Source organism: Podarcis melisellensis (assembly GCF_964234715.1).
Source record: "Podarcis melisellensis genome assembly, chromosome: 17".
NCBI classification, from domain to species: domain Eukaryota; kingdom Metazoa; phylum Chordata; class Lepidosauria; order Squamata; family Lacertidae; genus Podarcis; species Podarcis melisellensis.
Genome location: NC_138534.1, coordinates 25,777,343 through 25,802,516, shown reverse-complemented (window position 1 = coordinate 25,802,516; position 25,174 = coordinate 25,777,343). Strand labels below are relative to the sequence as shown.

Genomic DNA, 25,174 nt, shown 5'->3' with positions numbered 1-25,174 from the left:
TCATGTGGCCAGCATGACTAAGCCGCTTCTGGCAAACCAGAGCAGCGCACGGAAACGCCGTTTACCTTTCCGCCGGAGCAGCACCTATTTATCTACTTGCGCTTTGATGTGCTTTCGAACTGCTAGGTTGGAAGGAGCATGGACCAAGCAATGGGAGCTCACCCCGTCGCGGGGATTCAACCTTCAGATCGGCAAGGAAACGATCAAACCAACAAAACTGGAGTACTACTGGCAACAGTCTCCAACTGCATATAACCTTATATACAGTGTCCACGTGTCTTTATCCCTCCAAGCGGGGATGGGGTCCTTGAATCACAAAACTGGAGTACTACTGGCAACAGTCTCCAACTGCATATGGCTATGCGCAAACAAAGTCAAGCTGTTGACGTGAAAGTCCCAAGTTTGTCCTGACGATACCCCTTTCTCCCTCTAGCCCCAGCAGAAAAGAAACAGTGACCACAAAGTATTTCAGACAGCCTGCCCTCTCCTCCTCCCACCAGGTTCCCATATCCTGAGTGGAAAAAGGGAAAGCTTATATTTATGACAGCTCTTCTTCTGGATGTCTCAAGGCAGGAACCTAACAAGGACCTCTTGACAACTGATCAGCTTGCTGCCTACCAGAAAAACCCCATAATTGGTGTCTTTTTATCACAAGTGATCATGCACAAGGTTACAGTGGTTTTTCCTGTATGTCTCTACATAGAGGCTTTTTTGGCTGTTGAGATAATGCCTAGACCAGTGGTGGCCAAACTTGGCCCTCCAGCTGTTTTGGGACTACAGTTCCCACCATCCCTGACCACTGGTCCTGTTAGCTAGGGATGATGGGAGTTGTAGTCCAAAAACAGCTGGAGGGCCAAGTTTGGCCATACCTGGCCTAGGCAGAAGGACTATCGGAGCCCCCCTTCTACTAGTTAAGACCAAGTGACCTTATGTGAAATTACTGTGCTGCAACATGGGACATGTGATTAGTGCAGCAGCACATGACAAGTGTTTGGATCCCAGCCCCTTCTGTAGCAGGCCATAGTAGCTGACCAATATGGATATATATATATATATATTTCCATCAACTGAAAAGTATTAACTTTCCACTTTTCAGGAAACCCACTTCAAGCACTCTCTTCCATGTCCATAATGAAGATATTGAAATTGTTCCAAGTTCGAATCCTGGTTCGCCTTTAGACATAGAAGATGCTTATGTGCTTATGAAGAATGAAGACAGTTATTTAAATCCTAAATATGCTCCAGTGGAACTTGAAGAGCCGGAAGAAGGTAAATGAGCATTCTGTACTTCAAATACTGCATTTTTTCGACTATAAGACACCCCCATGTATAAGATGCCCCCTATTTTGGGGGGGACTCAGATTAAGAAAATGGGGAGAGATGGCCCAGAGTATAAGGTGCCCCCTAATTTTTGACATTTTTTTTAGGGGAAAAACCTAGTCTTATACATGGAAAAATATGGTAATTATCAATACAGTGCTGTCTGTTGCAGAAATGTGAAAATTGCACATGCCAGAGAACCTGCTCACCCATGTGTTATATATCAGTTACTATGTGGCTAAAAAACTATGGAGCTACCTGTCTCGAAAGCTACTGCCGTTGTGTAACTTGCCTTCTCTTTTGCACACCTCCCCTGCCCTGATTTCATGCAAATCCAGGGTTGCGGTGAGACAGTCAAAAGTCTCTGGTGGGGGCTGCACTCTGACTTTATGCAAATCCAGGTATGTGATGTGGCGCTACAAATCCTACAATGGGGGCTTCACAATGATGAACTAGTGCAAATGCAGTATAGAGAGATATAGATTTCTACGACACTTTTCAGGATAGGAATTGATCTGCAAAGCTATCTCATTACTTACTATTGTATTTTTATTTCCATTTCTAAAAAGGTTTTTATATTGAAAATGAATTTGTTTCGATGGACTATTTAGCCCAATATGCTAAACATCTACCTACTCCGCATATGCTCTTGAGCCGAATAAACAAATTCCATGTACAGAAACCTTTCAGTGTACAGGAACCCCTTTTAAATTTTCAAGGAGATAAGATAACGGAAGAGGACATCTTCAGGTACTATGTAACTAGATGTTGTGCAATAGGCGATATACATGATTAATATCTTAATATCTGTCCACAAATAATTTTTGTGCACATTTTTATTATTACTGATTTTGATCCTTTTAAACTAAGCTCTGACTTACATAAGCTTAATTTTATCTCATTGATCTTTCCACCCTTAATTCACCAACTTTTATAAAACTGCCAAGAACAAACTGGTTTTGCATGCTTATCTGGTTTTGTAAGGGGGAAAATGTGTATGTGTTATTTAGTTGTAAAACAGAAAACTAAAAGACAACTCTTTGTGCTTTGATTTTAAAAGAGAATGTTTTGCTTTCAAAATGAATGTGACATCTGAAATGAATGTGAAATCTGAAGCAAAAGGGAAAGTACACCAGGAGAATTTTGGTAAAGTTTCTTTAAAGAACGAGGAGGTATGTAAGTTACTTTATTTAATCAATGGTGTGTTTATCATCCTTATAAAACTGCTATGCAGTGATTTTGAAATTTACTCATGCAAACTATTTTACAATCATTTGCCATGCTTCCAAAGATACTGTACCTTGTATATATATGGCTTGTGCCTGCCTTTGATTAACCTTACATGATAAAAAGGTTGCATTGAAGAGTAGTTTATAAAATCCTATACGCTCACTTATAAAATCCTATACGCTCACATATTCTAAAGCTCGATGTACAGCCAGAAGCTGGTGATAATGTTGAGCTTCACAGCATATAAAGCAGAGGTAGGGAACTTTTTCATCCTGGTGGATAGGATCCTGTGTTCCTTCATCCCTAAGGTGGGGTTGGATCAGCTATACTCCTCAGTTGCCTATTGGAAACTCTGGAGTGAAGCCAATCCCAGTGGGGCATGGAGTCTCAGCTGATCAGCACTGACTTTAGGCCCTGGTTTTAGAGAGGGTTGGCCACACTCTAATCCACACCTAATCCAAACAGAGCTTGTATTTGTTGCAAAATTTAAAAGGTGCTGCCACAAGTCCCACTTGCTAAGGGACAATCTAGGTTGACTTTTAAGATTGTTTGCAGCTGTGTCTTTACCTGGCCAATATGGGATGCCATAAATGGTGTGAGATGTAGGATGTGTGGGTGTTGCTAGGGAGGAAACGACCTTGAAGGCCAAATTAGGACCCCTGATTAGGCCTGCAGTCCAAGGCTGATGGGAGGGGTTAAATCCTGCATTAGGTGTATGTGACTATTCCCAACAGGGAAAAGGCTCGCGCAAACCAAAGCAAGCAAGATTTCATTCCCCACTCATCCTGTTCAGGTTAAGCAGCCCAGCATTCCTGTTTGAGCTCTTGACAATTGGGACTTAAAAGGAGAGCATATCCTGATGTCATAGTGAGTCAGATGATTAACAAGTAGGTGATTCTACCCACCAGTTATATTTTGCCTGCCAGTGGATGAGGAAATAGTGATCTGGGCTACAGGCCAGGAAAGGCTTTCTACCCCTGGGCTATGCCACTTTTTCTGGTCAATTAGCACCCATAAAAGGTACTTGGATCTATGTGCTGAGGCCATTAGATTTGTCTTACTTCTGTGGTAAAACTAATAAATGATGCTTTTATATTGAGGTAATACATAACACTATTTAATAATTTTATACTTATCCAAGATTCTTTTAAAAATACTTTGCTAGTTCAAATATAAAACTCTTCAAGCTGCTTTGAGAAATATTATGTATGAAATAACTGTTTCAGGTTTTTTTAATCTATCTAGACAAATAGTGAGAATCTCACATGCTTGGGGCTAATCTCTTCAGAAATTCAGGAAATTATAGGAAATGAAAATGAGAATCTTAAAATAACCAGAGAAGGTAAGGATACAGAAAATGGTGTTCTAGCGCTAGTTCTTGGGTTTGATATTGCCTAGTTTCATCATTTTATTGCTAGTCATTTTAACTGGTGAAAACAAAATAAATAATTCTCATTCTTTGTATTCTACAGAGAAAGACAATTCTTTCAATTTTATTATAATGTCTTTTTCAGACCTTGAAGTGAAAATTACTCCTGAGACAGAGAATTTGGAATCTTGTCACCCACAAGAACTTTGTGCCAGTCAGTGCAGAAGTGTATTGGAACAAAGCAGGCCAGGTAGGACTTTCTAGACAGGCAAATCTGAGACAGCTGAGATATTTTGGTGAATAGCTATAGATCTATACCAGGGACGTCCAACTATCAAGAGACTGTGATCTACTCACAGAATTAAAAACTGGCAGTGATCTACCCTTGGGAGGGGGAGATCAGGTCAAAGTTATTGAGCTTCTTTTTAGGGAGGAAAGTAAAAGTTGTTCACAAACTTGTTTGCAAAGTTGGACATCCCTGAACTATAGTATACCTATATCTATAGTACATCTGAAGGACCACCTGCACCCCCTTCGTTCAGCCCAGACACTGAGGTCCAATTCCAAGGACCTTCTGGCAGTTTCCTCACTGTGAGAAGTGAGGCTACAGGGAACCAGGCAGAGGGCCTAATCTGTAGTGGTGCCCACCCCATTGAACATCCACACATCAAATGTCAAGGAAATAAACAACTATCTGACTTTTAGAAGACATCTGAAGGCAACCCTGTACCAGGAAGTTTTTAATGTCTGATGTTTTACAATTTTATATAAATGCTGTAAGCCACCCAGAGTGGCTGGAGAAACCCAGCCAGATGGGTAGGGTATAAATAATAAATATATTGTTATTATTATTATTATTATTATCTTCTTTTATTTTTGCATTCTGAATATCTGAAGGGAGGCTGACAGAGAAATGTAATTTAGAAATCCCTGGAGCTCTGCATGTGGAACTCTAAGGCTTCATATAAATGTAACTATAAATAGTGATTGTTCTCAGATATTTTTTGTTCCTGCTGCAGAGTGATCTTAGCTTCTCTTCAGATTTTGCAAGGGAGAGAGCAGGTGTTCCAGGACTCACAGCAAAGATGGTTTTTATATACCTGTGCCTTTATTTTAAAATGTGCATTCTTTCCCTTAATACCTTTCTCTTCTTGTAGGAATTAATGAGAATTGCATGTTTTCCCATTTTTCGCAGAGCATCAGACTTCCGTACCTAAATGTCAACAGCTTTCAGCTATAGAATCTCAACCCGGCTACTTGCAAGGAGGTAACACCCCCATGGGTGAGACGGCCGAGGGAAATTCCCCCTTGGCTGGTGACCATGTGGGTCTGGTTGGCCAGGAAGGAGGCAGAGAGCAAAGGTCCACAACCGACGCCCACCAGGGAAGCGGTGAGCGTCCATTGTCTGCGCATGAAGACATACTGGTGTTCAGCCACCTGGAAAAAGATGACTGCACTAATTTAACAGAAACTTGTGCTAGACCATGTGTTTTAGAAGAATTGAACACAGATTTAAGCACTGGAAATGAGGTTCTTCATACCAATGTAGAAGTGGTCTCAAAAATGTCTACCTCTCGGACGGACAGTAAGTATTGGGCATTTTGTCAGGTGTTGTTTTTCCCCCGCAGCATGAAATGACAAAAACAATTGGCTTAATAGACAGTCTTACGTTTTGTAGTTGATAGTAAAAACAAAATAATCAATTCTCATTCTCTGTATTCTACAGAGAAAGACGGTTCTTTCAATTTCATGATAATGTCTTTTTCAGACCTTGAAGTGAAAATTACTCCTGAGACAGAGAATTTGGAAAATTGTCGCCCACAAGAACTTTGTGCCAGTCAGAGCAGAAGTGTATTGGAACTCAGCAGCCCAGGTAGGACTTTCTAGGCAGGCAAATCTTACTGAGGATACAGGGAACCAGGCAGAGGGCCTTCTCGGTAGTGGTGTCCACCCTGTTGAACATCCACCCATCAAATGTCAAGGAAATAAACAACTATCTGATTTTTAAAAGACACCTGAAGGCAGCCCTGTACCAGGAAGTTTTTAATGTCTGGTGTTCAGCCACCTGGAAAAAGATGACTGCATTAATTTAACAGAAACTTGTGCTATGTGTTTTAGAAGACCATGTATTTTTGCATTCTGAATATCTGAAGCGGGGCTGACAGAGAAATGTAATTTAAAATCTCTGGAGCTCTTCATGTGGAACTCTAAGGCTTCATATTAATGTAACTAGAAATAGTGATTGTTCTCAGATATTTTTTGTTCCTGCTGCAGAGTGATCTTAGCTTCTCTTCAGATTTTGCAAGGGAGAGAGCAGGTCTTCCAGGACTCATAGCAAAGATGGTATTTATATACCTTTGCCTTTATATTAAAATGTGCATTCTTTCCCTTAATACCTTTCTCCCCTTTTAGGAATTAATGTGAAATGCATGTTTTCCCGTTTTTCACAGAGCATCAGACTTCCGTACCAAAATGTCAACAGCTTTCAGCTATAGAATTTCAAGCCAGCTACTTGCAAGGAGGTAACACCCCCATGGGTGAGACGGCCGAGGAAAATTCCCCCTTGGCTGGTGACCATGTGGGTCTGGCTGGCCAGGAAGGAGGCAGAGAGCAAAGGTCCACAACCGACACCCACCAGGGAAGCAGTGAGCGTCCATTGTCTGCACATGAAGACATGTTGGAGTTCAGCCACCTGGAAAAAGATGACTGCATTAATTTAACAGAAACTTGTGCTAGACCATGTGTTTTAGAAGAATTGAACACAGATTTAAGCCCCGGAGACAAGGTTCTTCATACCAATGTCGAAGTGGTCTCAAAAATGTCTACCTCTCAGATGGACAGTAAGTATTGGGCATTTTGTCAGGTGTTGTTTTCCCCCCACAGAATGAAATGACAAAAACAATTGGCTTTTGTAGTTGATAGTAGCAGGCAACAGGGCTGGCATCCATGGTGATGTTGGGTACAGGGCTGTTGTGTGCTTACATTGGTTGTTGAAGCACAGTTGAATGAACATCTGAATAGAGTTACAGATACAAAATATGGGAAACAGGGAGAAAACCTTATATATATATATATATATATATATATATATTATATATATATTCTTCTTTTTAGAGTGCCTTGAAGAGACAAGTTCCTTTTCTAACAACAGAATGGAGTCTTCTAGTGTCCCTAATTGTAGTGGAACAAAGGGTTCTTGTTTGTCTCCTCAAAAGAAAGAGAGACTTCTTCCAATGCTCTTGGAGCCTGCATCAGGTGTCGATCTACAGCACACAACATCTACTGTAGGTGACAACAGTGCACCTACTGAGAACATCAGAAAAATGAAACCACAGACTGAGACAAGAAAACCAGGGCATTTTGGAAACCCAGAAGAAGAAAATGATCAAGTCCAACTTGTCAGTTACAAGGAGGCATCTACTGACGCAAAGAATGCGTTAGGAAATAACATGCCTGATGGATTTGATCTGCCTAGGAAATGTAGAGATGATTTTGACCTTTTGAGCAACTTTATCATGCTGAGGTCTCAACATATGATCATGCAAAACGAGGAACCAAACAATGTGGATATTCAAGCAGAAGGTAGCTTAAGGCAGTGATCCGAAGGTTTTGGGCTGGAGGGGGAACCAAGGTGGTTTAATCACCTCTTTCCCCAAAAAATGTTGCCCTGGGTTGAAAAGCCACTGTAAAAATTGAGCTTTCTAATCCAGAATAATTACATTTTTTCCCTCCAAGTTTTAAAAATATTTTCATTTATTCAAACTTAGCAAAGTTAAGCATCCTTTATCTAATAAAGCTACATCTGGGTATAGCCAGTGTGAGCCAGCATATTCAGAAAGAGACATACAGTAATTGGAGGCAGATACCACTTAGGGCATATCTACACTACAGGCCTAAACAGCCAATCCCTCGCCAGAGGAAATCCTTCAAGCTCTAGTTCTATTTGGGGGCATGGGAACTAGGGGTCTCTAACAGAATTCTCAGTACCCCAGCAAAACTACAATTTCTGGGAGTCTTTTAGGGCATGGGGGCAGGCTGGTAGCCATGAGAGTTATTCTAATATTATTCTGTATGTCTTCTTGCTCTGTGTGCCTGTGTTGGGAAACCACAACCAACCACAACTTTCAGTGGCATGCACACCAAAATAAAAGCTGTGCACGTGATTATCACATCTGATCACCTAAATGTGGGTCACACGTCACTTCCAGTATGAAAGTGTCTTAAAATAATACTTTTTTGAAAGGGGTGCAATGCACTCTCTGCCCTATATCTGTCGTTGTTGGGCACAGTCATGCTCTTCTGACTGGATCTTGTGGAAAAGCAATTAATGAATAATAATAATAATTAATGAATAAGGCCTTTCACCTTTAATAACTTACAATTTGCTTCCCTTTAATGCTTTGCAAGAATCTGCTGCCTGAAGCAGCCTGCCTCACTTAGTCTAATGGCAGAGTCAATCCTGCCCTCAGCAGCAGGTAGGGTGTGCATTCCCATTCAGATTATTCTGATGCAAGCCTGAAATTTCTCCATTGATCTCCTCCTCACCACACTTAATTCCCATTAATCACAGCTTCAGTGATTAGCCTAGCTAATAACCTTATCATATGACTGGAGTGGACTGGCTTATAAGTGCATTGGGTATGATGCACCGGTTGTGACAGCGCATGCTTTACAGGAATTTGTAACAGTTGATTCCACAGAGTAGTGAGTGTGGGAACTTGAGCTGGATCATAAGATCTCTTACTGTGTCATTACAAGCCGCAAGGAGAGTAGGCAAGGCATTATGATAGCATAGAGTTGCACTAATCCTGTTTTTCCTTTGCACCAAAAGGCTCTGGTGCAATGCCATATCCATCCTACTCTTTTCTGCCCTGTGGAGCCTTCTCTGAAACACCCTAACAAATAACACTGGCATAGACTAATCCCTGTTATTAGGTGTTGTCCTGCCTAGATGATAAGATAAATGAGTGTATATAAAAGTGTAAAGGGAGATTGCTCACAAAATACTAACTACCTCTTTGTGACCTAGTTTGAAAGTGGGATTAGCTAAGTATGTGTGCACATATGCCATTTTAATTAAGATCTGTTAACATTCAGAATCAATTACCATATTGCACTTTCCTGCTTTTTAAAACATCATTAAATGCAGAGTCACAGGAACTGATGACCTCTGTTCTATGCATACCAGAGTGGAACATCTGTACTTGGTTACTGCATTACCATCTAGCAAGCAACATCTGCATATTGATTGTTGCCATTGTATCAGTGTTTTAGGGCTTCTTAAGATGTTAAAGACAGGGACGCGGGTGGTGCTGTGGTCTAAACCACAGAGCCTAGGGCTTGCCGATCAGAAGGTCGGCGGTTCGAATCCCCACGACCGGGTGAGCTCCTGTTGTTTAGTCCCAGCTCCTGCCCACCTAACAGTTCAAAAGCATGTCAAGTGCAAGTAGATAAATAGGTACCGCTCCAGTGGGAAGGTAAACGGCGTTTCCGTGTGCTGCTCTGGTTCGCCAGAAGCGGCTTAGTCATGCTGACCACATGACCCGGAAGCTGTCTGCAGACAGACACCAGCTCCCTCAGCCTATAGAGCGAGATAAGCACCGCAACCCCAGAGTCGTCCACGACTGGACCTCACGGTCAGGGGTACCTTTACCTTCTTTACCTTTAAGATGTTAAAACCTTCCTTACATGATAGGTGTCCTACTATATATAGTGCGTGTGGAACTTGCTGAGCGAGATCTAGTCTGTTCTTGTAGTCTGCCAGTTGGATTAGCATAGATCAGTCTGGGAAATGTGGCTTTCCAGATTTAAGGTATTTTGAATCGGTTCACTTGACAACTGCACCTGGAAGTGTTCTCCAAGAGTAGGCTGTTCAGAGATTACAGTATGATTTTAACAGGAGGTGTGGGGGGAGTTGCCTTTTTGCTCAATTCCTGAATGTGAAATAGTAAAGTATTCAAGGTAAGGGATTGAATTGTCCTCTAGCTTGTCCTATAACACTTGTGGGTTTTCTCCCCCTGTTGTTGTAATTCTTAAGTTCTGGATGCTAAGGAGAAGAGCCCAACACTGGAAAACAATATCAGTCCTCTTACCCTTAACGAAGCAGATCCTATGGAAAAGCAAACAAAGGAAAATGAAGAAATAGTTTCCATTCAGATTAAAGCATCAGGTACTGAATATTTTAAGACACCTGGTAGTTAAGATTCTTTTGTGGGTGGTATTTATGCTGTGGTTTTCAGTGTTCCAAAGAATTAGAAGATCAACAATGGCAAGTTAAGCTTCCATGAAAGGTAGCTTGCTCATCACTACCAATCTTTAGATACATACTTGGGTGTATTCCGCTCAGTAGGGTTGCTATATATCAGGAAGTTGTTGAGCTTTTTTTAGGAAGTGCCACCTTTTGGAAATCTCCCCGGACATCAATTCTGCCTTTGAAATTCAGGTGAGCTCCAGGAAAATACTGTTCAAGCAAAAGAAAATCAGCATAGAAATGGTTCTCAGAACATAGAAAGACTGAAGACCATTGGCACACTAGTATATACCATATTTTTCGTCCCATAGGGCGCACCGGCCCATAGGACGCACCTAGTTTTTGGGGGGGGGAATAAGGGGGGGAATTATTTCCCCCCCAGGTGCGGGGCTGGGGCGGGGGAAGCCCGAGCTTTCCCCTACCCCAGCCCCCAGAACAGGCAGCTCTCCGCACAGCGGTGGGAGAGCTGCGCGAAGCCTGGAGAGCGAGAGGGGTCGGTGCGCACCGACCCCTCTCGCTCTCCAGGCTTCAGCGAAAGCCTGCATTTGCCCCATAGGACGCACACACATTTCCCCTTCATTTTTGGAGGGGGAAAAGTACGTCCTATAGGGCGAAAAATACGGTAATTCAAATTTATGAAGCATCGTAATTGCTTGTACTGATTAATGCTAGGAAGCTGGTGCTCCTATGTGCATATTTTATTAGACAGTCAAAATATGTCATGATGTTGTGAAAGACTTAAGAGAGAAAAAAGCTTGTAGAAGGTAGAATTGCTATTTTTATGAGTTAAAAGAAGATGGTCATTTGGACATAGAAAGCCCATAGTGGTGTGGATAAGCCCTTCGCTTACATTTAGCATGTCCAACCTATGACATTTTGCTGCTTGAGGCAAAGGACAAGATGGTGTGCCCCTCATGCCACCTACAGAAGCCCATCAGACTAGAAGTTGTATCTTACTTCAACTCTGGCAGCAGCACAGTACACCTGCAGGCAACAGGCTCACTTAAGAAGACTTGCGGTTGGCTGTGTGGCACCAATAGCTCTGTCCTCCAACACTACTGGTGCTCTCCTATTCCCACAATCCCCTGCCTGAGGAGGCAGCTTCCCTTTGCCTAATGGTTGGGCTGGTTTTGACACAGAGCCTGTAATATCTGCATATGTCTAAAGTGTCTGCATCTGAAGATGCAAAGTGAACTTTGGCAGTCCTGGCACGAAGAAAAAAGATAAAGATAAAACTGAAGCAAAATATTTCTACTGTAGAATGTTCTACATTTGTTCTCTAAGAAGGTAACAATGATGCCACCTAGTGTTTATCTACAACAAAAGGCTTATTTGGAAAATACCGTATTCACTAAATACAACATTAGAAAATTTAAAAAGTCTGTGATTTAAATTCTGTATTGTGGGCTGTTAAAACATTTTGTATTCTCATCAGACTGCACATTATTTAACCATGTGCTGCCAACCTGAAGTTTTTTTGTGCGGAATTTGTTTTCTCCAGAGAGTCAATTTCAAGCATATCATATCCTTGAAGCTGCAGTGACTCCAGTTTTGAAAGAGCTCATGAGTTTTGGCGTGCCTAAATGGAAATTTCGCACCCTTAATTTTGACACCACCAGATATTTTTTGAAACAGCAGGAGAAAGTGATCAGTGATGCTTTTAAACAAGGTGTGACTGGTAAGGACAGATTCATGCATTGTTTATGACATTAGCAGGGTTCTTTGTATTACTCAGGGATAAATGTAATAGTTTATAACTTAGCAGACAGGGATAATTGTCCTGGCAACTATTATTTGGGGTTTCTTTCTGAGAATCTTCTACACATAATCATTTTAATTCATGGTATTAGGAACTGAATTGAAATTTCCAAGGATGCTGTAATAGCCTCTTTCTTCAGAATGGACATCATTTGTTCATTTGGCTTTTAGAGAGAATCCAAACGATGTTGCTGCTAAACTGCATCAATCTAGTGTTTTCTGTATAGTCTTTTTCACCAGATCTGGAGTCATTTTTAAGACAATTGCAGTCATATAGCTCTTCATTGTTGTTGTTTTTAAAAGTATTATAGAAATACTGCAATTGCAATAATACCAAAAAAGATACAATTACTCTAAATGCAAGGAGGAAGCAAGTAATGGAAGCTCTTACCCACTGAGTAGTAACTGACTAATGAAAGGGGTGTATATGAAATGCCATGTGGAACCACCATTTTAATTCTTCTTCCAACTGCAGAAATGTATTGTAATGACTCAGTAGCACTAAAGAGCTCTAGTGTGGAAGCAATCTAAGGGCCTTAAATGCCCCCCATATAGAGCTCTGTCATTACAAAAAGGTAAGAAATGCTATTGCCTCATTTACCAAATAATTCTAATATTTATGGGAACACTCCTATGTAAACTGTACATTTCTGTGCCTTTTTAATAGGTATCAAAGAGGGGAGAGAGATTGCAGTATTCAAACATGCTGTTGCTCTTCATTTACTGGTAACAGTTCGAGACCTGTTATTAACATGTAACTTGAACACCGCATTGGGTTAGTTTTTTATATAAATAATAATAATAATCCTTTGTAATTTTAATAAAACACAGCATGAAAATACCTGAACACTACTGTAGATCGTTGAGGCACTAGCGACGTTGTAAAAATCCATTCATATTTTATATCATTTTGTTGACAGATCTGTATGAGAATTCAGTTCTTCATTATTGTTCCAATTCCTCACTTTTTTAAACATGTAAATATTTGTGTGGGGGTGGAATTGCTGTGAAAATGTCTTGAATGTAAATTCTTTTTTATTTGTTTGTTAATGGTATCATGGAAAAATTATTTAGGTGGTGGAAGTCTAGTTTCCTGTTATTGGGAGTAGAAATCTAGCTATCTGGAATTTGTCTTTTGCATGGATCTGTGGTCTAATCCAGCTGGCGGCAAGGAGGCACAACCAGCTGGGAAGTGCCCTGGAACTGTGATTGCCTTGCCAATTACTGCTCAACTCCTCTTTGCTTGCTGTGCAGGAGGGGATAAAAGGGAGCCACCATGGGGAAGGAGAGAAAGGAGCACTTAGGGGAGCAGGGCTTCTAGTCGGAGAAAAAAGGCAATGGGAAAGGGGGGCTACAGCCGCTCAATCTCCTGAAAAAGCATCACTCCTTCAGACTGTCCAAAGACAGTAAGGACAAACTGCTGATAACTGTATTGGATGGGTGAGTGATAAGGTGAGGTCCTCATCTTTGCTGCAACACCTAGAGACCTGGTGAAGCTCTGGGTGTCCAATAGTTTTGGCAATAAGTTTAGGACTTTGCTCTGAAGCTTTCCGGGACTTTCCCCTGAGGCTTTCTTCATTAGCCCCACATCCCAGTTCTAATGAGGGTGGGGCCCAGCATATCCTTTGCAGAGCTAGCCCTGTATCGTCTTCTAAATACGTTGCAATATCATATTCATAATTCAGAGCCTGAATTAACTTAAGGCTGTTACTCGTCACAGAAGTACTACATTTTGTCCTAGCATGGTACATTTCCCTCCTCCAAAATATTTCTAAAGGTTGAAAGGGAAGAGTTAATATATGTTGAGTCTGGAAGATTTGGGTGAGGGTGGCATTACAGAATGCAGCCTTTAAGGGCAACATTGGCCAATCTTTAAATTACCAGTAAAGCTATCATGGGCCATAACAATGTTAAAAGTCTGTGGCAGATGCATACATTGTATTTTTGGTTTATTTTTACAGCATTACAGTGTATGTCACCTCCAATTGAATCAAGTATTTATATGGTTTGAGGGAATATGCTTATTATGCTTAGGGCTGTTTCTGTGCTATATATTTTTCTTTTGGTGTTGTTGTTTTAATGTTAAACTTGACGGTTGCTTTGTGATTGTTTCATTTTGGACAATAAAAAGAAACAAACTACTAGTTTGTTACAGTACTGTTGTTAATGATGCTTTTGTAAAGCATGTGATTGATGTAATTAATTTTAAATAGGATATTTGTTCAACGCAAAAGATAGATATAAGGACTTCCTGGACTCCAGGCTGGATAATATTTGTAGATTGTTGGAGATTGTGCAGATTTCCATGCAGAAGCAAGAAGTCAATCCCAAGATAAAAGAACTGCAGCATCAAATGTCCAAATGGGTGCAGAGTAATATGAATGATCAGAATAAGGTAAATAATATCCAAAGCTGGCATATCTGCTGAAAACCAAGACTGGAATCATTATACAGAATTTTTAGCATAGCATGAATTGCCAGGGAAGGAAAGTTCACCCACCCTTGGAGTAGGGGTAGTATGCTCAACAAAACCTAGGACTGAGCATCTACAAATACTAGTTTTTGCATAGCCTTGCTTCTTATTTTTTCTACATCCATTAATCTACTTTTGCATTTAATCTAAATTACTCTTGCTTCTTGTGATTAATCCTCAAGTCCTGAAAATATCTACCACTATCTCAAATTACTGCCAAATATTTTAAATATCAAATACAGACTTATCATTGTGTTGTTGTTTTTAAAATGCATACGGTACTTTATTTTATTTTTTATGATGTGCCAGGTAGTAATTGTGACTAGAATGGGTTTTGATGAAGAAACAGATGTACTAATCAACACCATCAGTACAGTGCAAGGTAAATGTTATTTTTTGTTTTGCTTGGAAACTGTATGTACCCTAATATTTGCATGTTTGCTTGCATATTTCAATTCAAAAGACTTGGATCTGAATCTCAAACTCCCATAATATTATTATATATTCTGTAGTTCTCTGAGCAATGATGATTTCTCTGTTTTAGTTTCCTTTTGGACAAGATAGAGACACATGCAGTGATTTCATGATAGGTGTTTATTTAAAAACAAGCACAGTGAGCACTGAGAGTCAGGTAGGGCTACTAGAATATAAAGTTGCATCAGCTCCTCCACAAGGAAGTGTGATCATCTCTTGAAGCCCCACAAAAGTCTTCCTAACTAAAAATCTCAGACCTAGATATGTTTGTTTCCCCTCGAATCTCTGCAGCATTCTCCAGCCCACACCTCAGGTTGTGGAGCATGCCCTAGCCACCAGCCATCAGCGTTCAATTAATAAACCTTTACAATTCAAGCAGGCACCTCTGAATTGCTGTAGAAACATTAGATGGTCATTAGGAAGCAATCTAAGGGACGCGGGTGGCGCTGTGGGTAAAACCTCAGTGCCTAGGACTTGCCGATCGCATGGTCGGCGGTTCGAATCCCACGGCGAAGTGAGCTCCCATCGTTCGGTCCCAGCTCCTGCCCACCTAGCAGTTCGAAAGCACAATTAAGTGCAAGTAGATAAATAGGTACCGCTTTCTAGCGGGAAGGTAAACGGCGTTCCGTGTGCTGCTCTGGTGCCGGTTCGCCGGAGCAGCTTCGTCACGCTGGCCACGTGACCCGGAAGTGTCTGCAGACAGCGCTGGCTCCCGGCCTCTAGAGTAAGATGAGCGCACAACCCTAGAGTCTGTCAAGACTGGCCCGTACGGGCAGGGGTACCTTTACCTTTACCTTAGGAAGCAATCTGATATACAAATGATGGTCACTTCACAGTCATTACAGCATGATACTTTCTGCCTTTGGATGGAATATGAATGAGACTTTTTGTAGGACATACAGCCCCTTTGCATGAGCTTTTCTATTTTGTCCAGGTGGCAAACTATAGTTATCAGCTTCAGAAGAACGAGGATATTAAGCTATGGTTTGAAGTTGACTTAATATCCAGACTTTTTCAGAAGCTGCTAACCAGAGTTTCCTGGTCCAGAGGAAATCAGAAACTACGTATTGTAAATGGAAAAGTTTCCCATTTGTTTGCTGTCTCACACCAAGGGCATGAATGTATGGTGGGGAAAAGCTCATTCACATCTCATTAAGACAACAGATGATCATCTGAAGTTGCCCTTTAAATAACAGAGAACTTCCCAGCACATTTATATAAATACTAAAGATAAAGTAAATATCATTACTATATGCTGGTATTTTTCACACGCTCTTGTCTGATGGAACCTGACAAATGTTATTATTGGTTATTATTTCCACCGCTTCAAATGAACCTTTTAACTTGAGTCACTAACTTGCAGCTCTGTCTTCCAACAGGCTTGAAAATTGTGTATTTAGATTCTGAGGAAAGAGGGACTTTTCTAGAGAGCCAAGATGTAATAAGTAGGTGAGTATACTTCATTATTAGAAAATAGACTGGGATCTTGAAATTATTAAAAAGAAAAGATTTATAGGATGTAACTGAAGGTAGTCATCCTAAAATTCCCCCGCCTTTGCTTCGTTTGCAGTTTGGAAAGATCCTCTTGTGTGGTTGTATATAATCAGAACATTGGACCTGATTTCCCTTGGACTCATTTTTCATTAGTGGTGGAGTATAATTATTCAGAAAAATCCTGCTGGCTTGATATTTGCAAAAATCTCAATGTTTCTTACATAACTTTCATAACCACTGTTCCGGAAACATTTGGAATCGGTAAGTGAATGTTTAAATACTAAATAGATGATAAAAGTCAAATAGGTTTGGGCATGCTTCATAAAAAGTGATCCAATATCTTTTCAAATGGTTACATAAAATTGACTCCCAGAAATGAAAGTCGCATAAAATCAGATGGTGCCCAGAGTTTCCTCCCCCAGCTATACAGCTGTAAAGGCAGAAAAGAACTAGTGCTGTGCTCTGATCTAATGGGAAAACTAATATATAGTGTTAATATAGCATTTTTTAAACATATTGCTTTGTGCTAGTCAACTCCAATGGAGTTTTAAAAAAATATAATTCAGCAATCTTAATCTTTTTCTTATACATTATTTCAGTAATCCTTACAGCAACCTTGTAAAGTATGTCAGTATTCATAGTACAGATTGGTAGATGAAGCCGAAAGACTGTAGTTTGCCTAAAATCACTTTATACAGATTGAGAGGAGATTTTATTCCAGGACTGCCTGACTCACAGTTCACTTAAAAGCAGCATGAGCATGTGCATATCTATGGTGTCGCCATTATATATCTTTAGGTGCCAGGCAATAACGCTCCTCTTCAACCAAGGGTTTGGCTGATTAATATTTTAAAGCATTTTAAATGTGTTTGTGGGAGGGGGGTTATTGTTTTGTTGTTTTCTGTTTTAACTACTTAATTATGTCTTTAGCTTGTGTTTTTATGAACTGCACCGAGACCCTTGAATGAAAGATAGTATAGATATCTTAATAATAATATTCTTTAGAAGAGGTTTCTCCAGATAATTTTGGGTGTGTCCTCCTGGAACTGCCAATTCCATATGTTTTTCTGACATCTGAGGGCCTTCTCAATACCCCAGAAATCCTTCAGTTACTGGAGTCCAAGTAAGTAGTGAGCATCTTGCATTCTCTTTGCGTTTCCATTGTCATAGCTTGCAATTCCTCCTCAGCCTGTGCTCTATGGCTGTTAATAAGGATTGAATGTTAATAAACACTTGCGACCTACTTCTCAATTAAATGTGGCCAGTTGAGGATGAAGGAATCTGTCAATTTAGATTTCTCACAGCTTTTCATTTTTCCAAGACTAAATTCACTTTTCCGTAATTTGCATTTTAAAACATTGCCAGCATTTGGGTGCAAATTTATCCTAATAAGCACATTTTCCTATCAATTTTTTCCACTAATATACACATTTTTGCAAGCAGTTACTAATAATATAATGCATTTTTTGTGTTATTTTCACTAATATATGTGTTTTTATGCACATTTCCCCTTAATATATGCAACACGTAGGTTGGTTGTATTGCAAAATTCGGCAAATGTCAGTTTCAGATGATGGCTGTTGTCTGGTTTGCATATTGTTTTAGGGAGTGTGAATTAGATTCTGCCGCCCCCCCCCATTAAAATACAAGCAAAATATAATTTCTTCCAGTTGGGGTGGGGGTGTGGTTGTATGCCCTGGCCTTTTGTCAGGTAATTCAGTAGCAGGCAATGAACTGGCAGAGGTGTGGGGTGCAGCAGAGGTGAGGAAAGTCCTCTTAGAACTTAGCAAGGCCAGATGACACGGGCAAAGAAAGACTACCATGAGAAATAATGCTGGGACATTCAGTGCAGGAAGAGCACAATTTTAAGTATTTAAGTTGGGTTACTGAAATGTACACAGCTGGTCTACTAACAGGGACTAATCTGTACAGGTACAATATTACATTTATTGAGAGGAAGTGCTGTGAGGCATTACAGTTCTTTGGAAGCACGGATCGTTACATCGTGATGACTGTAGATGAATGCACTGCTATCATTATTCAGGTAAAAATATGTGGCAGTTAAAGATTTTCCCCTTGCGTATATGAGAAGTTTTATGCTGTCCTGGACACTGAAGGGGTCTAAGACGTTTCACAGCTTAGTAATAAGTTAACATGAGAATATGTCAAATAATACATAAATCTTGATAATCTGTTAGCCAAGGGGGAATTGTTCTGTTGTATACCTACTAAATATATCGTATATTTTGCTCTATGATCCCGTGTATATCTACTCAGAAGTGAACCTTATTGAGTCAGTGAAAATTACTGCTGGATAAGTGAGTACAGAGATGGCCATTTACCCTGCTCTGGGTTGACAGCATTGGCAGCCCCTCACAGGTTGTCCTCCATTTCCCTTGTAGCAAGGAATCACATTCCAGCGGCCGGCAGTTGTAAAATCCCTCACTGGCCACATTACAGGGCAGAATAGCTCAGCAAGGCTAAAGTTTAAATTGCCCAATCATGGGCTGCCAAGGGGGTGGAGCCTGGTTGGTGGACTTGAGTGCAGAAGTTCTCACTCTGGTCTGCCAATTAAGCGAGTACAGAAACACAGCTTTAGATGAAGTGGGTGATTGTTACTCAAGGCATAAACTTTATAAAGTGAATTAATGAAAGTTGTCAAGCAGACTTTTGAGCCTGTAAAATTACAAACCTCGGATAAATGGAGGGGTAATAAGTATAAGACACCCCCATGTATAAGACGGCCCCTATTTTTTTGAACCCAAAATTAAGAAATCAGTATTTCTTGAGTTGTTGAGCTTTTCTAGGGGGAGCTTACCCTTGAGTTGTTTAGTTATTCATGTATAAGATGATCCCCAATTTTTGCCTAATTTTTAAAGGAAAAAAACCATTGTCTTATACACGGAAAAATATGGTAATACTCATGTGGAAGCAAAAATATTGGTGGTTCTTTTTTTCTTCTAATCCACACTTTAATCCTGCATGAATTAGTTGCAGAGTATAAGAGACTCGTGACATTTTAAACATTTAAGGCACACTCACTGATTCTGCTACGATTTAATAGGCATCTTTAATACAAATCTCAAAACACACCTTAGCTTAATTATCCCTGTTTTATAGAAAGTGAAACTCACTTTCCAAATTAGGAGTGAAATCCTGTGCTTCAACCATTTTCAATGATAGCTATAGTCTTGCGTATACAATCAGCTCCTTGCTTTATACTTATTTTGTTGCAGAACATGGAAGAACTTGGTTATGAAAAATCTTCTGATAGCATTGTGTTAAGACTTGTAGTGCTGTCACTCCAGTACAGCTCCTGTTGGATTATTTTCTACTCCCAAGAAAGATTAAATTCAGAGTAAGTTCATATCTTTTGTTTGATCCTAGTTCATGAGGTTTAGAAGAATGCCATCTTTTTTTTAAGAAGTGAAAGCTCAAATTTGCAATATTTCTGCCAAGGCTGTAGCTGTAATGGAGGAGATCCTCTGGACCAGGAATGTCCAACAGGTCAATCAGCTCCTTTTCCTTTGCATTGGCCTAAGAGCATCTGGTCCCTCCCCCTCCCTCCATTTTCGCATAACTGCTGGAACGAAAGATGGAGTTTTTACTCGTCTTACATTTTGCTCTTAATAACGGGGCTTTCCTCCCTAAAAAAAGCTCTTTGACCTGATCCCTCCCCAAAAGCGGTAGATCACTGCCAGTCCCCCCCCCCCGCCCCATGAGTAGATCACAGTCTCTTGGGAGTTGGACGTCCTTGCTCTAGACCTTTCCCCGAATGTTCAGTATGGAAACAATAGTCTACCTGTTGTTTAAAACATACCTATTCCTACCTCCCAGTGTTCTGGCAAATGACTGCAAACACTTTGATATAGCAAACACTAGACACTTACTCTAAAATGTTTATTTTATTAATATCTCATACAACGGAATAACCTTAAATATATTTAACTATGTTATGGTTAAGTTATTTATCCCAGTCCTGTGTATCCTCAGTTGCCCTCACCACAAAATTGTTGGTTAAGGGTCTGATTGCTGCACATGCCTTAACAAAAATGTTTTGACTGCTGCTGTTCAGCAGCTGAATAGCAGCACGTTAAGAAGTGCAGGCCTCTTAAAAATGCTGCAGCCTAGCCAGTCACTATAAAGATGTTATTCCTCACTAATTATTTACAGGAGAACAGGGTCATTTCTGCATCCACATTCACTTTCCTTGTGCAGTCTGACTTTTTTCAGATCAGACAGAAATAGCTACCTTAAATGCTCTTTCCTTGTGAGGTTATGGAGAGAAGTCTGGGTTGTATGAATACTATCCATTCTGAGATATCTTGCTTTGATTCTTGTGGATGGAATCCAACTAAGTTTTACTGGGAATTGACCCATTGAAGTCAGTGGGCATAACTAATTTCAGCCAGCCTGCTCTGAGTAAGACGTAGTTAGGTACATTTGTCAGTTTTGCAGTTACTGAAGTGTCCTACATTTTTAACTTTGTTATTTTTTACTGTATCATGTAGTTCTGCCTGTTCAGTTTTTATTGCATCCTTTCTATAGGTTAAGAATAATAATAACAGTGAATCTATAGTTGACCGTACACCACTTAGAGATTTTATTTAAGTGGTATTAAGTGGTATATAAATGTTTTAAAATAAATACATATATCACAAAAAGGAAAAATATTGGAACAAAGTAAGGATACATAGGAAAAGAATTCTAGCATGCAGTGTAAGCCAAATATATATATTTTATGAAAAGAGATCAATCTAAAGAATATTAATGTTGTGTGTACTTTATCACATTTCCCCAGCAAATGTTCAGGTAACTTAATGTTCAATATTTCATAGATTTTGAACACAGATATTGACTAAGTGTAATGAAATACTACTTTATTTAGGTATAGCCTAGCTGGAAAGACTCTGCATCACCTAACCTTGATTTATGGAGCCTTGGTTTCATTTGCACAGAAGTCGGAAGACTTTGATGTAAAGGTAGTTTTCGTAAAATATATTTGTTAATGTTGCTTATGAAACTCCATTAGCAGAATATTTCGTCCTTCATGCACAGACAAAAGATAGGAAATTGGTTAGATTTTAATATCTGCTGTAAAGGAATCTCAAAGAATGTGTAGGATCTGATAGTAACTTGGTTTGCATGAAATGCTAAGATAAGGTCTGTTTGCACTCCCAAACCTATCCTCACCAATTAACTATGACTTGTTAGTGATCAACAAATCGGAATATAAAACCACTGTTTGAAGTTGGCTTATGAATTGCAGCTTGTGTCAACCATGGCTTCTTGTTGCATCTAACCCCACTATGCAAGCATAATCCTGGTTAGTGTTGGTGCCCTGCCTCAAGATGCTCACCTGTCTAGAGAGAAATGCGGCAAAAGTGATTAGCAAACAGAAACCAACATTAGGTGAAACAAGACTCCAAATATTGACCCTGCTTTGTTCAACAAACTATAGTTAAGACAAACCATAGCTTTGTGTTACAAGTGAAAGTGGCCACAGTTTTCAATGGAGTCTGTATAAAGCTGTGTTTCTTATGTCATCACTTGGCTTCCCCTGCCCAAATAATTCGGTTCTCATTTGCGGGGGCTGAAGGCTTAGAATGAGAGTACCTGATTCCTGGAGTGCTGGATTTCTCACTTTTTTACATAGCCAGTTGGCACAGTGCAGACTGAATTTTCTTGTGACATACCCTACATTCCCAAATGTGTGCTACAAAACACAAGCAGAAGTACAGGAAGAAGGCGCAGATGCAATCCAAAGGTATACTCACTCAATAAGTTAAGGTACAGGGCAATTCTAAGCCCTGCTCCATGCTGCTGGTGGGAGTTAGAATGTAGCAGAGGTGACCTCCTGCCTTGGTCTGCTGGGTTCTTCCACTGATGTACTTGCTGAAAGGGCAGTGATGTGCACACTTCTGTTTGCGCTTTCCTATCAGTAGCAGCCTGTGTAAGGTCCCCAAATAGGGTATTTTGGAGTTGGGGCAGGAGCCAAAGCTCGCCCGTTTCCTGAGTGCGGGGGGAGGAGGAGGAGAAGAAGGAGAAGAAGAAGAAGAAGAAGAAGAAGAAGAAGAAGAAGAAGAAGAAGAAGAAGAAGAAGAAGAAGAAGAGGAAGAAGAAGAATTGCCCTGTCAACCATCAGCCACGGCCAGTATTCTAAAATCACTTACTGAGTAATCTTGTGGCAAATTTATATCACACAGGCTTCTGCTATCTATTGTCACAAGTATTGCTTGTTTGCACTGCCCACGCTCTGTCCATTGTAGCTGGCACATGATAAGTTTCAAATAATTCTGGCATGTGACAGTAGGAAAAAACACTGTGGGCTGAACAGAAGTACCTAATGCCATGTCACCACTAGAGGTCAGCAAGCTCAGTTATCACAATTAAGCAATCCATTATTAATGTAATTTCTCTAGGTTTTTCATCAACTTTTTAAATCCTGATTAAGCTCCTGACGTTCTGCTTGGAAAATAAATGAAAGCAAATGTAAATTCTTAGTTCAGGCTGTTGCCTGATATAGTTGGGGTAGAATTTTTTAACCGCATATAGAGCTTACTGGAAAATTGGTAACTGAGGCCTTGATTATCTTAATGTTGTGTCTAAGCTGAGATTGTTAACATGCAGCATCAACCTGGGCATTAAATTGCCAAGGATTCTTGTTGTTTTGTTCCATTTTATGTAATCTCTGTTCTGAATGTATAACAACATTTTAGGTGGTTCTTACACCAGGAGTTGAAGAGACAGCCCTTTTGGTTCGTCAGATCGCTGACCACATTCTGATGACTTCTCAAAGACATCCTCAGGAATGGCTAGACAAATCTTGGCTTTCCGTCTTGCCGTCAGAGGTGAGTTTCTCTTAAACAAACAGGGAACCTGTGGCCCTCCCAAATGTTGCTGAAGTACAACCTCCCACCCTCCCATCATCCCTGACCATTGGCAATGTTGGCTGGGCCTAATGGAAGCAGCAGGTGGAAAGCCACTGGTTCCCTCCTCTCCTTACAAGGGACAGGTGGTTCCTGTTCCATTGCATTTCTTTTATTCTTAATGTGTGTAGGCTACAATAGCAGGAAACACTATTCAAATGCAGCTGTTGCACATGAACGGATCCTCCAGAGGATAAGGACTGCAACCCACTTTACATGGTAGGCTGCAGTCCTTCCTTGCTAGTGGGTCTTCCAGATGGAAAAAATGCAATCTGCCCATCTCTTATCAAAGAAAGGAATGAATCGCTGTATGCTGCTGGCTGGCTAAAAGCCATCCTATTCGTAAATAAATGTATGTTTTATATAATGATGTAGTTACCTTCTGGAAGGAAAATCCTGAAGCAAAACACACATAAATGAGAGAGGTGACCAGACTGAGATGTTGCCTGCCTTACCTGATCTTGGTGGATGCTCCAGGAAAACGTGGCTGGAGGCACTGGCACACTCTGATTTTGCACGGCAAATGAATCTGATTCATCCTCTTTCATTACTGTTGCTTTCAACATGGCAGATGCAGGCAGGGCAGAAAGGGAGCAAGCTGTTTTTAATGCCTTGTTGAAATTGTAATTTATAATGTCTCTTTCACAATGCCAGCTTCCTGAAAACTGGCTTAATTATAATATTGTTATGCTTGCCCCAGTTTCCTGAGTGATGAGAAGTTCCAGGAGCTCAGCGTGCATCTGGATTTTGGTTTCCTTCTAAGTGGAGGGACTTAAAATATTTTGTAATATTTGAATTTATATTATTTTGGGCATAGGCAGAGGTGCAGTTTAACGCCTACAAATTGTAAACTCTGCTGCCCCACATCAAATTCCCATAAAGGCAGTTTTCAAAAGACACTTTCTAAAAACTAGCCCTTTGCTTCTTTCTTTGTTCCGTTCAAAAGCCCAGTCTTTGCTTATTTCCACTCACAAAGGTAAGTAACATCAGCTTGAGCAGCGGGAAATAAAAAGGATTGCCTTTGCCAAAATGGCTCTTGCCTTCCAGAGGCGTCTTCAGCTATCTTTTTACTTGTAGCCTCTCTAACAGCAGATGTGCCTGCCAACTTGGCCTGCTAACCATTAAGGTACATTTGTAGGCATTCTGGCCCCAGGAAACCTCTTTTATCCTACTTTGCAGCAATCAGTTAGCGAACTCATAAGCTATTACCTTTGAACTCAAAACAAAGCAAACATCACTTGCAACTGTCCTTGAAAACATAACAAAGTTAATTCTGGTTTTTCCCCTCAGGAAGAGAAATCCTTGTTTACATTTCCATGCATGAATCCTCTAGTGGCTCAAGTCATGTTAAAGAAAAGCTCTTCACTGGAGTGGCTTCTGTCAGCAACCTTTGACCAGCTTCATGCGCTTCTGCCTGAAGTGCCTGAGAAAGTTCTGAAGGTCAGATATTCAGGGTCCCAGCATCTCCTGTGTAACATGTGTGACTGTGTTTATATGTGTTTATGCAAGAATCCAGTACTTTAGATGTGTCCAATCAGTAGCATGGCGTGGGTTGCAGCACCCAGGGCAAGCAAGCCACTGACATCACCAGGGTGCCTCACCTGAGCCAAGCGGGGCCACACTGCACTGCACTGCACTGCCTGCCCATGCAGGTGGGAGCCTGGCCGGCCAACATGACCCTTGGCAGGCGAATCCCCCTGATACCCACAGAGAGGAGTGCTGGGCCAGGCCGCACTGGAGTTACCCCTTACCCGTCTCCCTCCATTAGTGCTGGCTCATTGTGGGCCTGAGCTGCTCTGCTGCCTTCAACAAGGTAGGGCAAGGATCCTCATGGAAGCCGGCGCCTGTGTGTGGATGCCTGGCTGGTCCCCTTAAAA

At 40.7% G+C, this 25,174-nt stretch overlaps 1 protein-coding gene across 12 annotated transcripts in view; it reads left to right on the top strand.

The window, feature by feature from the left end:
* SHOC1 (shortage in chiasmata 1) overlaps window positions 1-25,174 on the top strand; it is a 255,110-nt gene that overhangs the window by 225,541 nt on the left and 4,395 nt on the right. For 6 of the 12 annotated variants that reach the window (XM_081893689.1, XM_081893688.1, XM_081893690.1 and 3 more), the window contains 22 exons: window positions 1,097-1,269; window positions 1,890-2,070; window positions 2,381-2,492; window positions 3,796-3,892; window positions 4,065-4,169; window positions 5,115-5,504; window positions 5,688-5,792; window positions 6,370-6,759; window positions 7,034-7,501; window positions 9,957-10,088; window positions 11,671-11,847; window positions 12,595-12,702; window positions 14,141-14,322; window positions 14,710-14,782; window positions 16,254-16,323; window positions 16,445-16,629; window positions 17,374-17,491; window positions 18,301-18,412; window positions 19,605-19,726; window positions 21,257-21,350; window positions 23,088-23,219; window positions 24,588-24,737. In XM_081893689.1, coding sequence (XP_081749815.1) covers window positions 1,097-1,269; window positions 1,890-2,070; window positions 2,381-2,492; window positions 3,796-3,892; window positions 4,065-4,169; window positions 5,115-5,504; window positions 5,688-5,792; window positions 6,370-6,759; window positions 7,034-7,501; window positions 9,957-10,088; window positions 11,671-11,847; window positions 12,595-12,702; window positions 14,141-14,322; window positions 14,710-14,782; window positions 16,254-16,323; window positions 16,445-16,629; window positions 17,374-17,491; window positions 18,301-18,412; window positions 19,605-19,726; window positions 21,257-21,350; window positions 23,088-23,219; window positions 24,588-24,737 — 3,676 coding nt within the window. The remainder of the gene's footprint in view (window positions 1-1,096; window positions 1,270-1,889; window positions 2,071-2,380; window positions 2,493-3,795; window positions 3,893-4,064; window positions 4,170-5,114; window positions 5,505-5,687; window positions 5,793-6,369; window positions 6,760-7,033; window positions 7,502-9,956; window positions 10,089-11,670; window positions 11,848-12,594; window positions 12,703-14,140; window positions 14,323-14,709; window positions 14,783-16,253; window positions 16,324-16,444; window positions 16,630-17,373; window positions 17,492-18,300; window positions 18,413-19,604; window positions 19,727-21,256; window positions 21,351-23,087; window positions 23,220-24,587; window positions 24,738-25,174) is intronic. The other 6 variants (XM_081893691.1, XM_081893693.1, XM_081893695.1 and 3 more) reach the window with 6 other exon arrangements.